This window comes from Bos grunniens, chromosome 6 (assembly GCF_055505025.1).
Source record: "Bos grunniens cultivar Pamir isolate PY7600 chromosome 6, Bosgru_T2T1.0, whole genome shotgun sequence".
Classification (NCBI taxonomy): Eukaryota; Metazoa; Chordata; class Mammalia; order Artiodactyla; family Bovidae; genus Bos; species Bos grunniens.
Window position 1 is genome coordinate 94,165,329 of NC_141170.1, and position 13,895 is coordinate 94,179,223.

General features: G+C 38.6%; 1 protein-coding gene and 1 pseudogene across 8 annotated transcripts in view; both read right to left on the reverse strand.

Moving 5' to 3' along the window:
- EMCN (endomucin) overlaps positions 1-13,895 on the reverse strand; it is a 134,356-nt gene that overhangs the window by 48,178 nt on the left and 72,283 nt on the right. For 4 of the 8 annotated variants that reach the window (XM_086406755.1, XM_086406750.1, XM_086406754.1 and 1 more), the window contains one exon: positions 4,268-4,306. The exons of the other annotated variants lie outside the window; for them this stretch is intronic. In XM_086406755.1, coding sequence (XP_086262881.1) covers positions 4,268-4,306 — 39 coding nt within the window. The remainder of the gene's footprint in view (positions 1-4,267; positions 4,307-13,895) is intronic. 8 annotated transcript variants of the gene reach the window in all.
- Positions 9,538-9,713, reverse strand: LOC147371032 (U1 spliceosomal RNA; annotated as a pseudogene).

A 13,895-nucleotide genomic window follows, 5' to 3' on the forward strand; every position in this document is an offset into this window, starting at 1 on the left:
ACATCCATACATGACCACAGGAAAAACCATAGCCTTGACTAGATGGACCTTTCTTAGCAAAGTAATGTCTCTACTTTTCAATATGCTATCTAGGTTGGTCATAACTTTTCTTCCAAGGAGTAAGTGTCTTTTAATTTCATGGCTGCAATCACCATCTGCAGTGATTTTGGAGCCCCCCAAAATAAAGTCAGCCACTGTTTCCACTGTTTCCCCATCTATTACCCATGAAGTTATGAGACCAGATGCCATGATCTTTGTTTTCTGAATGTTGAGCTTTAAGCCCACTTTTTCACTCTACACTTTCACTTTCATCAAGAGGCTTTTGAGTTCCTCTTCACTTTCTGCTATAAAGGTGGTGTCATCTGCATATCAGAGGTTATTGATATTTCTCCCAGCAATCTTGATTCCAGGTTGTGCTTCTTCCAGCCCAGCATTTCTCATGATGTACTCTGCATATAAGTTAAAGAAGCAGGGTGACAATATACAGCCTTGACATACTCCTTTTCCTATTTGGAACCAGTCTGTTGTTCCATGTCCAGTTCTAACTGTTGCTTCCTGACCTGCATACAAATTGCTCAAGAGGCAGGTCAGGTGGTCTGGTATTCCCATCTCTTTTGGAATTTTCCACAGTTTATTGTGATCCACACAGTCAAAGGCTTTGGCACAGTCAATAAAGCAGAAATAGATGTTTTTCTGGAACTCTCTTGCTTTTTCCATGATCCAGTGGATGTTGGCAATTTGATCTCTGGTTCCTCTGCTTTTTCTAAAACCAGCTTGAACATCAGGAAGTTCACGGTTCACGTATTGCTGAAGCCTGGCTTGGAGAATTTTGAGCATTACTTTACTAGTGTGTGAGATGAGTGCAATTGTGAGTAGTTTGAGCATTCTTTGGCATTGCCTTTCTTTGGGACTGGAATGAAAACTGACCTTTTCCAGTCCTGTGGCCACTGCTGAGTTTTCCAAATTTGCTGGCATATTGAGTGCAGCACTTTCACAGCATCATCTTTCAGGATTTGGAGTAGCTCAACTGGAATTCCATCACCTCCACTAGCTTTGTTCATAGTGATGCTTTCTAAGGCCCACTTGACTTCACATTCCAGGATGTCTGGCTCTAGGTGAGTGATCACACTATCGAGATTATCTGGGTCATGAAGATCTTTTTTGTACAGTTCTTCTGTGTATTCTTGCCACCTCTTCTTAATACCTTCTGCTTCTGTTAGGTCCATACCATTTCTGTCCTTTATCGAGCCCATCTTTTCATGAAGTGTTCCCTTGGTATCTCTAATTTTCTTGAAGAGATCTCTAGTCTTTCCCATTCTGTTATTTTCCTCTATTTCTTTGCATTGATCACTGAGGAAGGCTTTCTTATCTCTTCTTGCTATTCTTTGGAACTCTGCATTCAGATGCTTATATCTTTCCTTTTCTCCTTTGCTTTTCACTTCTCTTCTTTTCACAGCTATTTTTAAGGCCTCCCCAGACAGCTATTTTGCTTTTTTGCATTTCTTTTCCATGGGGATGGTCTTGAACCCTGTCTCCTGTACAATGTCACGAACCTCAGCCCATAGTTCATCAGGCACTCTATCTATCAGATCTAGGCCCTTAAATCTATTTCTCACTTCCACTGTATAATCATAAGGGATTTGATTTAGGTTATACCTGAATGGTCTGGTGGTTTTCCCTACTTTCTTCAATTTAAGTCTGAATTTGGCAATAAGGAATTCATGATCTGAGGCACAGTCAGCTCCTGGTCTTATTTTTGCTGACTGTATACAGCTTCTCCATCTTTGGCTGCAAAGAATATAATCAATCTGATTTCAGTGTTGACCATCTGGTGATGTCCATGTGTAGAGTCTTCTCATGTGTTGTTGGAAGAGGGTGTTTGCTATGACCAGTGCATTTTCTTGGCAAAACTCTATTAGTCTTTGCCCTGCTTCATTCTGTATTCCAAGGCCAAATTTGCCTGTTACTCCAGGTGTTTCTTGGCTGCCTACTTTTGTATTCCAGTCCCTTATAATGAAAAGGACATCTTTTTTGGGTGTTAGTTCTAAAAGGTCTTGTAGGTCTTCATAGTACTGTTCAACTTCAGCTTCTTCAGTGTTACTGGTTGGGGCATAGATTTGGATTACTGTGATATCGAATGGTTTGCCTTAGAAACGAACAGAGATCATTCTGTCGTTTTTGAGATTGCATCCAAATACTGCATTTTGGACTCTTTTGTTGACCATGATGGCTACTCCATTTCTTCTGAGGGATTCCTGCCCGCAGTAGTAGATATAATGGTCATCTGAGTTAAATTCACCCATCCCAGTCCATTTTAGTTTGCTGATTCCTAGAATGTCGACATTCACTCTTGCCATCTCTTGTTTGACCACTTCCAATTTGCCTTGATTCATGGACCTGACATTCCTCGTTCCTGTGCAATATTGCTCTTTACAGCATCGGACCTTGCTTCTATCACCAGTCACATCCACAACTGTGTATTGTTTTTGCTTTGGCTCCATCCCCTCATTCTTTCTGGAGTTATTTCTCCACTGATCTCCAGTAGCATATTGGTCACCTACTGACCTGGGGAATTCCTCTTCAGTAACCTATAATTTTGCCTTTTCATGCTATTAATGGGGTTCTCAAGGCAAGAATCCTGAAGTGGTTTGCCATTCCCTTCTCCAGTGGACCACATTCTGTCAACATTACCTAAACATTTACCTCAACATTACCTAAAAGAAAAATACTAATTATTTTAAGGAAGATGGGGGATATTTGTTAATTTTTTTAAAGTGAACCTGGATTTAGGCTTTAGCCCTACCATATATCTGAAATTTAAGACTGACCTTTCTTGCAGTTGATAGAATCGGCCATATTTCTTTCTAATTCACTGTTCAAATCAATGGTTTGTCCATTATCTATTTTAGGAGAATTAGTTTCTATAATTCAAAATTAAAATCTAAAAGTGCTTTTCATTACATGTAAAAATCAATTGTAGTTAAAGCTGGAATTTTGTAAATAAACTTTTAAACAAAATAAAAGATGCTTTGGTCTCTCCTTAAAAAGAGCTGACAATTTGGCAGCCTCCCGATTCTCCTCCATCTGTAACTCCTCCTTGATAACCAATCCATGAAACAGGGGACAGGATTTCTCCAGAACAGTGCAAAGCATCAGCCAACGCAAAGCTGCCCTCTTTGCCTGGATGAACTATTTTTATGTTTTGTTTTTCCCAAGGCTTTTTCCAATGCATTTCTAGACTGTGTAGATGGAAATAAAGGATAAAAAATACCGTGATGAGGTGAAATAGAGAAAGTTAACAATATAAAAATAACTTCCTTTATTATTTGATATATTATGTAGAAGATAAATAATTTAAATTTAAAAGCATATAACTCCCGTTTCTAATTCTTGAGGGTAGACCATGATGACTATTTAGGACGTTTGCTGTGAAAATATTAGAGTCACTCATAATTTTCATGGCTTTATTTTTCCATTTTTTAAAAAAAGTTACATGATCTCTGTATTTCCTAGCCACCTGTTCTCCTTGCTCAGCTCTGCAGTAAATCTTTCTCTGGTCCCAAAAAAAAAAAACAAGTTTCGTGATCTCCTAGGTTTATTTCACATATTTCTCATTTAGTATACAGCAAAGGTGGTTAATATTGATAACCTAAGAGATATGTCACTTATACATGTACCAGATAGGAGTTAGGAAAATAAAAATCTCCAAATAATTACAATTTCAAAACAGTATGAAGATTCAACATGACCATTTTCCTCTGCCAATAATCTCCAATTTCCATTGCTCCATCATCCAAAATTTTTTCAGCTTAAAACTAAGGATGGCAAAGCTTGAGTGCTTCTCAAAGTGATAGCATTTTAGACTGTTAACTGTGGTTTATAACATCATCTCTTTGGATGCCAGGACCAGGCTTTGTTAGAAAGTAGAGACGACAGCAAAAGCACACCCTATACTTCTGGGAGGGGGCAAGCTGACCACACAAACAGACCAGGAACACTAGGTTCTGGGGAGAGGAACATTCCACAAGCTTTATGCATTTCCCAGAGCTGGTTCCGCTAACCCAAGCCCCAGAGCACTCAGACACACTGTTGCATATTCTCCTTGTCTGCATTTTTTTTTTAAACACAAGATTTCCTAAATATTTTAGTTGCCATGTAATATTTTCTTTTATACTATTTAACCCTGTCCTCAAACTGATTGATCTACTTTGTCTCCTTCTTGGGATTTTACTCAGGAATATTCTCAGACAAAAGAAAATGAACTTACCTGGTGTTTCTGTTGCTTTGATTGAACTCTGAGTCTCAGCTTTAGAAAAAAAAAAAGAAAGAAAGAAAATTGCTAAAATTAAACGTTGAATATCAAATATCTACTCTCACAATTGTTTCAGGTGGTAAATGCATAGAGATTTTAGTTCATTTCTGATTTACTTTCCTCAAGTCACCAAATCATGAGGCTTCCTGAATAAAAGAAACTTCAGAGCAGGGGTCAGTCAACTCTTTCTTAAAGGGACAGATAGCATTTAAGCTTTGTGGGCCATAAGTCTCTACTAACTATTCAGCTTTTGCTACTGTAGTGTGAATACAGCCATATGTAATATCTAAAGAATAGGTATGGCAATATTCTCATTAAATTTTAATTACAAAAATAGACTGGGGCTTGGATTTGGCCTGTGAGCCAAAGTTCGCTGCATCCTCCTTTGGGGCATCTGGTACAACCCCACTTCTTGAATATGCCAAGAGAATCCAGAAGACTACCGAAACTTCAGTGGGTGCTTCATGAGTGGCACTGCCATATGTCATACTCCTACTAAGATATTGCACATCTCTTGATCTGAGGAAGATTCAGGATGGTTCAGACAGATACCTTTGAAATTTAAGAAATTCCTCTAAAGGGAATAGAGCTCAGAAGAGCTTTCTACAAGTAAAATTGCTTGAGAGAATTATAAGCAAATATCATTTCAACAAACTTGAGTGTTTGCACCACGAATCAAGATTTTCCATAAAAAAATATAGAAATATTTGAGATAAATAGAAGCCCAATAATGATGGTGGATACAAACATCCACTTGCTTCCTTTGTATCTTCACCTGACTGTCTTAACAGCATCTTAAATTTTACATGCTCCAAACAGAACTCTTTTTTTTAAAAAACTGAAGTAGAGTTGATATAAAATGCTGTGTTAGTTGCAGGTATACAGCACAGTGATTCAGTTTTATATCTAAATATACTCTTTTTCAGATTTTTGCCTTATAGGTTATTGCAAAATATTGAGTGCTAAGTTGCTTCAGTCGTGTCCAGCTCTTAGCAACCCCAAGGACTGTAGCCTGTCAAGCTCCTCTGTTCATGGGATTTCCCGGGCGAGATACTGGAGTGGATTGCCATGCCCCCCTCGAGGGGATCTTCCTGAGCCAGGGATCAAACCTGTGTCTCCTGTAGTTCCTGAATTGTAGGTGGAGTCTTTACTGATGAGCCACCAGGGAAGCCCATAAGTCCCTGTGCTATGCAGTAAATCTCATTATTATCTATTTTATATACAATAGTGTATGTATCTTAATTCCAGACTCCTAATTTATCTCCCCTTTCTCCCCTCTTTTGGTAACCACAGCTTTGTTTTCTATGTCTGGGGGTCTATTTCTATTTTGTAAATAAGTTCATTTGTAGCTTTTTGTTTTAGATTCCACATATAAGCAGTATCATGTGTCTTTCTCTGTCCGACTTCACTTAGCATGATACATTCTAGGTCTATCAATGTTGCTGCAAGTGGCATTATTTCCTTCATTTTTATGTCTGTGAAGGAAAGTTATGACCAACCTAGATAGCATATTCAAAAGCAGAGACATTACTTTGCCAACAAAGGTCCGTCTAGTCAAGGCTATGGTTTTTCCTGTGGTCATGTATGGATGTGAGAGTTGGACTGTGAAGAAGGCTGAGCACCAAAGAATTGATGCTTTTGAACTGTGGTGTTGGAGAAGACTCTTGAGAGTCCCTTGGACTGCAAGGAGATCCAACCAGTCCATTCTGAAGGAGATGAGCCCTGGGATTTCTTTGGAAGGAATGATGCTAAAGCTGAAACTCCAGTACTTTGGCCACCTGATGTGAAGAACTGACTCTTTGGAAAAGACTCTGATGCTGGGAGGGATTGTGGGCAGGAGGAGAAGGGGATGACAGAGGATGAGATGGCTGGATGGCATCACTGACTCCATGGACGTGAGTCTGGGTGAACTCCGGGAGTTGGTGATGGACAGGGAGGCCTGGCGTGCTGCGATTCATGGGGTCACAAAGAGTCGGACACGACTGAGCGACTGAACTGAACTGAACTGAACTGATGGTACCATTGCCTCCCAGGTGCATGAGCCAAAAAGTAGTGGCCTTTCTTCTTTTGTTTTTCTTGATTCATTTTTTTTCTCACCTCATCAGCCCTAGCTTCAAAATATATTCCACATATGCCTCACCATTCAATTGACTACTATTCATCTAGCACCTATATCTCTCTCCTTAGTATGTGTAACAGCCACCTAGAAAATTTTTTTTAAATTTACATTTCATTACTCCAATGGCTCCTTATTCCTCTCCTCACTACAGTTAGCGGTTCTCCATAGGACATGGCTTCTGCCTTGCTCCTCAATTCACTCCCGCTGTCACAGCCTGCTTCGTGTCTCCATGGTAGATAAATGTCCCAGGGATCCCTTGCTTCAGACGGCCTGCTGGCCCTAAGCCTGTGGGCTGTCCTCTCAGGCCTACACTGGCTCCTTCTCACCCTTCATGGCTGTTCAGGTGTCACCACTCAGAGAAGTCTTCTCCAACCACCTTATTGAAAGCTGTCTTCTCATTTCCCTCTATCTCAGCCCACCATGATTCTTTGTTTGCTCACCAGTTTATCACTCCAGGGACATTTATTTTTTTTAAATGGCTTTGTTTCCTGTTAGAATGTAAGTCCAGGAGGACGGAGATTTCTTATTTTACTCAGAGTCATAATTTCAGCATCTACTATCCATACTGCTGCTAAGTCACTTCAGTCGTGTCTGACTGTGTGACCCCATAGACGGCAGCCCACCAGGCTCCCCCGTCCCTGGGATTCTCCAGGCAAGAACACTGGAGTGGGGTGCCATTTCCTTCTCCAATGCATGAAAGTGAAAAGTGAAATTGAAGTCGCTCAGTCGTGCCCGACTCCTAGCGACCCCATGGACTGCAGCCCACCAGGCCCCTCCGTCCCTGGGATTTTCCAGGCAGGAGTACTGGAGTGGGTGCCATTGCCTTCTTCGTACTAGGTCTGTCCATAGTATCCATACTAGGTCTCTGGTAAAAACATAGGGAATGAACAAATAATAATATAAAATAATAATTGATAATAATAATAAAAATAAAAACGAATTTTACCTACTGAATTCAATTTTTAAGGCAAAATGAATGTGTTATTAAAAATTGCTAGTTGGATAATCATAGCTACTATTTTTGAAGCAACTCTTCTGATCAACTCCATATATTAATCATTGATGTCTATGAGAAAGATGTTATTATTTTTATTTTGCACATCTGCAGTAAAGAAGTGAAACTATGTTCTCAAAGGGAGGACAGTGATTATAATTCAGGTCCGTTGGTTCTAAGGTCCATCTTCTTTTACTGAGACAGCTTTTTTTTCCAATAAACTGTTCTGAGTGGAAAGCTTATGTAATTAATTTCTACTTTTCATAACTAGTTAAAATAATTTTGTACATGGCATAACGCTGTACTTGGAGGATGCAGTTAAAATATTTATCAGCTGCCAGAGGATTAGAATATAAACGAAATCAAAACCTTTGTTCTTCCTGCTTTTAATATAAGGTCATAATCTTTCTTGCTGATAGACTTTATGGAGAATGAACAATTTTAAACTCATATCAGACAAAGCCTCCTGACTATTCTTTTTTGCATTTTTTTCATCCTTCAAAAATGCATAATGACTTCTCAGGGACATATTACATAAAATAAAAATGACTATGCCTTAAGAAGTAGTGCAATAGTGGAAAAAAAAATAGCAATTCAAAACCCTTTACTTGAGTCTTCAGAGGTCCAGATATTTCTATATGAATGAATATATTGTTATTCTGAGAAGGAAATTCTGTAAATCTTAAATACTTAATCAGTACTGGGAAATATATACCTTTTTATCCTGAAATCAAGGATGTATTATTTTGAAGATAATAAAACATCTTCATACGGCATTCTATTTTCAAATTTGGACTCAGTTTTGTGAATATAAAATCTGAATAGAGATGAATGCTATGGAATGTGGCTAAAGTTGTGGAAACTAATGAAAAGTGAAGACATCTGCAATTATTCCTGTGTGTGTGTGTTTAAGTTTCATAATGCAAATATGCTTTAAGAAAAGACCAAATTCTGATCTGGAGAGGAAGCAGGTGTGCTTAGTCATTCAGTTGTGTTCGACTCTGCAACCTTTTAGGACTATAGCCTGCAGGGCTCCTCTGTCCATGGGATTTCCCAGGCAAGAATACTGGAGTGGGTTGCCATTTCCTCTTCCAGTGGATTTTCCAGACCCAGGGATCAAACCTGCATCTCCCATGTCTCCTGCATTATAGGCAGATTCTTTATCTGCTGAGTAAGTGGAAGTTAAATAGAAATGAGTGTAGTACATTCTGTTAACCTAGTCTCAAACTTAGTTGTTGAGTAAAGACCAAATCCTTAATCAGGGTGTTCGGCAACTTAAATCTCTTGGTTGAGTTTGAAACTGAAGTTTGAAGTTGAGTTCAGTTTGAAACTGAAGTCTTATGAAATGCAAATGAACTTCAAAATGCTAAACTTTAATCCACAATTTAATCCCAAACTAAACCTTGCTTAAACTATCAGCTTTTAAGATAGAAAGCTTAAGCAATAATACAAGTAACTTTGCTAAATATTATCTTACAAAAGCCATTGTATTTCCAGCTATATATAGCTGTGTATAATTACCTACAGAACATGATTTATCATTTAAAGTCCCAGGAAAAAATGTAGTTGTTCCCATATATAATTCTTTACTGATTTGCTTAAAAATAATTTACTATGACCAATTACAATTTTTCTTCTCATTCCCCCTCATACATACCGTCCCCCATTCCCCCAACAAAGCATTGACTGAGTCATCGTACGAAAGATTAGTTCTGGTTTGGATAAATGGTGATGTGTGACTAAGACTTTGTTCTCCTGAGAATTCCTCTTTTATCTGCCCACATGAAATGATACAAACTAATTAAATAGCATGTAAGAAACATTGCAATTAAGTTCCCTGATAAATGTCATAGATAAATGGTGCCATTCACAAAAGAAATAATGAGCCTGAGTGATCAGAAAAATTAGACTTTTCCAAAGCATGAGATGCATAGCATTATATGAGAGATTCTATACTGGAAAGTGGCATTAAATAAGATTGAAACATTCAGTGAGAAAGTAATTATTTTCAATTTTTTTGTGAGATTATTTCAATGAAGAAGTTTCAAAATTTCAATTTGATGCAAATATGTCATTAATACCTAGAATGTACTTATCTTTTTTTCCACCACACAGGGAAAAGTGCAAATGCAGTCCCCTACAACCACAAATTATGCAGTCAAGTTTTGTGGAAATTGCAGGGGTCAGCACATCCGAAGTGTGATAGATAAGCCACGCTGCGGGGGAGGCAGTGGGGGGAGGTGAAAATCACCTTCATCATACCAGTATCTCCCCTGCCAGGTAAGTATTTGATTTATTTATTAAGCAAGGCTAAAACTCAGAGCCTTTGGTAAGCAACAAAATCTAGCGAGAATTTTATTTTATTTTGCTTACATCACAGAGACTTTCTAGCTTCTGCTTATACTAATTCAAACTGGTTTTTCATTCATGATGGTTTCCTTTTCAAACAAATTTAAGAATTAAAAAGTGCATCCATTTAAAGAAAGTACTAAATGAATAATAGTGCAGATGGTACATATATCTGGAAACCTCATTAAGGTGTGGGAAATACTGAGGTGATATTTTGTAGACGTTCTTTATGGTTGCGTAGAATTTTAATAATCAGTTCGAGGAAGGACAAGGAGAAGAAAGAATGACCATACAGATGAGGGAGACAGGTTGAACAAATCACATGGTCAGGAATAAATCTGGCATGGTTGGCAATAGCATGAGAACCACTCTGGTGCGAATCCCAGGTTTCTGGTGAGAATCCCAGGTTTATATTCAGTCAGTTGGTCAGTGTTATACTGATTGAACTTCTGTTTGTCAAGCATATGATGCACCCAATTAAAAGCTACCCGCTTTCTAATTCCTTCAGATACTTTATGTGAAATATTTGTAATGAGAGAAAGTGTGGTATATCGATATTTATGGAGTTTCAGGCGAGAAAAACAGGGTTTGAATTACATCTTTTAACATTGGGTGAGTCATTTCATCTTTCTGAACTTGTTTCCTTATATGTGAAACTGATACCATAAATACCGTCTTTGCTTGGCTTTTGTAAGGATTATCAGTACCAAAATAATATTAATAACTAAAATGTATTGTTTTCTTTTCAGACACTGTTTTAAGCTTCATATTATTTTATCTCTTTTAATCTTCACAAGAATCCTGTAAAAGTGTAGTCATACAACTATTTTACAGATGAGGAAACTGAGGCACAGAGAAGTTAAACAGCTTACCAAAGGCCAAAGTCCAAATAAATGGTTGTGCTATTATTTGAATCTAAGCTATTTGATTTCAAGGGCTTCCCTGGTGGCTCAGTTGGTAAAATGTCTGCCTGCAATGTAGGAGATCTGGGTTCAATCCCTAAGTCAGGAAGATCCCCTGGAGAAGGAAATGGCTATCCACTCCAGTATTCTTGCCTAGGGAATTCCATGGACAAAGGAGCCTGGTGGGCTACAGTCCATGGGTTCACAAAGAGTCAAACACGACTAAGTAAGTTTGCTAACCCTTCCACTTTCTTTATCTGATTTCAGAATCATTGTTAGTATACAATAAGCCAACTTCCTCTTGGCATAATTGGGGTGACCATTTCTTTAAAGAAGGGTGTGGTGCCTCGAAAAGTACAGGCTTGTGCAGAAGCCATTCTCATGTTCAACCAGTAGTATATCTGAAGTGGTTACTTGATCTTTATACAATTATATATGCTTTTTGTATTAAAAACAAACTCTATACTAAACTAGGATAGATTATGCAAAAGGAAAACATACATGATAAATTATTTGTTACATATAAATGTTATTAACCCTTGACTAAATAACCTACTAATTTCTTATAAATGTTACTTATTTTAATTAATAAAAGTCAGATTTTTCCCTTCAGAGTTCAAGTCTGTAATATTATATCTTCTGCAGTAGCAGAGGCTCTGACATGGCAAATTGTTTAGAAGTATTTTTACCCATACACTTGAGGCTTCCTCTGCCAGCAATGCGGGAGACCCGGGTTCAATCCTGGGATTGGGAAGATCCCCTGGAGAAGAGAATGGCAACCCACTCTAGTATTCTTGCCTGGAGAATTCCACAGAGAAGCCCATGGGGTCACAAAGAGTTGGACATGACTGCGTGACGAACACTTTCACTTTCATTTTACCCACAGTTGCTTTAGTAGAATTATGTACTGGTACTTGCCCATCTCAATGTCTCCTACCTACAATCTTGTTACACATATTCTCCCTAGCTAAGTCAGAATCCCCAGAAGGAGAAAGCAATAGGCTGTCTTTCCCTGTCAACAGACCTCGTGACTCCTCTCTACTCTAAAATCAAGCCTGAATTTGAGACAATGTCCCCACAGTGCCTTTCTCTGAAGGTCACTATTCAAGCACCCACTGCTCATATGCTTAAGAAGGAGATGAATCGTCAACTGTTATACATTTAGCAGATGCATAGTTCGCTTTTATTCTTGTTTGTATTGGGGCACTTATAAAATGCATGAGGTTTTGGTTTGCCAAAGGTACTTTTCAGACATATATTGTCTACCATATAAATTCTGCTTATCAGAACCCAAAACACTGCCACAGAGAAATGTTCTTGTTATGAAGGAAAAATGACCCTCCTCTTCAAATTTCTCTACATGGTGACTAACTATATACAATTATTAGTTTACAATTATGGTGTGGAATCAGACTTCTCCTAAATAACCTTCTTCATGTCATGTCTAAGATGATTACAATAGAAAGGGGGGAAATGGATATTACCAACATGCTTCTAGACAAGAGTGAGCCTTGAGTGTCCACAGTGCTTAGAGGTCTCCTAAGAAGAGACTTGGAGACTGAGTCACCTGTAGCGATGTCTTTTTAAGGACTATGTGCTCAGTTGCTCAGTGGTGGCCGACTCTTTGCTATTCCAGGGACTGTAGCCCCCCAGGCTCCTCTGTCCACGGGGATTCTCCAAGCAAGGATACTGGAGTGGGTAGCCATTCCCTTCTCCATTTAAGGACTCAGGGTACGCCAAAAATGCATCCAGTATGTATAATGAGCAGGATTTGATAAGGCTCTTATAGATGATTAGTAGCTTTTCTAGTTAGGATATTTTTACTAAACACGCAGATTACTTCAAATCACGGAGGCCAGGATAAGGGAAATACTTGTGGAGATACGTGTGGACTGCAACTAAAGATCTGTCAGGAATCAGAAGAGCTCCAGGTCCTGTTACTTGTTCCATGTCTCTTGAACAACTTAACCTTGCTCATGGGATCTGTCCATTTCCCCACATAGTCTCTCTATAGTCAGTAGCCTTCTCTACTGACTCTGCCAACTCAAGCCTCCTGAAGCCAGAGGCAAGCACACAAATCACCATGGCCATCTCAGATTCTCTACTAACCCTGAGCTACTCCAGTCCCCCCTGCTTTTTGGTTTGTTTGGGTTTTCTAGTTCAGTTCAGATTACCCAGGAAGGAAATTTGATTGGCCTAGATCAACATTTTCTTTTTGCTCTTAAATGAATATTTATCTGAAAACCCACCACTTAATCCACTCATTGTAAGTATACAACCCAATAATATTTTGTAAATTTATTGAGTCATTGAACCATCACTATAATCCAGTTTTAGAACATTTTCTTCAATATAAAAAACTTCCTTGAGACTTTCTGCAGTCAGTCCCCAGGCTGGTCCTCAGGTGTAGGCAACTACTTATCTGGTTTATGTCCCCATAAAAAATATCCTGGATATTTCACAGAAATGGAATTGTATTTGTTGTATTTTGTGAAAGGCTTCTTTCACTGCATAATGTATTTGAGATTCATGCTGTTACAGCATGCATCAGTATTTTGTATCTTCAAACTGTTGAATGGTACTGTCTTATATGGATATCCCATGTTTTGGAACATTCCAAATGCATTTCAAATGGAAAATCCAATGAGATATTCTATTTCACCAATTAATGGACATTTGAGTTGTTCACAGCATTTGACAATTATGAATAATGCTACTCTTAACACTCATTAACTCCATACCCTGTTTTGATTACTATAGCTTTAGAGTAAGTTTTGAAGTTGGGGGTGGTTGAGTCTTCCAACATTGTTCTTTTCCAAAAGTGTTTTGGCTATTCTAGGTCACTTTCATTTCCATATATATTTTGAAAGTGAAGGTGAAAGTTGCTCAGTTGTGTCCGACTCTTTGCGACCCTATGGGTTATACAGTTCACAGAATTCTCTAGGCCAGAATACTGGAGTGGGTAGCTGTGCTCTTCTCCAAGGTATCTTCCCAATCCAGGGATCAAACCCAGGTCTCCCACATTGCAGGCTGATTCTTTACCAGCTGAGCCACAAGGGAAGCCCAAGAATACTGAAGTGGGTAGCCTATCCTTTCTCCAGTGGATCTTCCCAACCCAGGAATCAAACTGGGGTCTCCTGTATTGCAGGCAGATTCTTTACCAACTGAGCTATTGGGGAAGCCCATATATATTTTGGGATTTGCTTATCAATTTCTAGA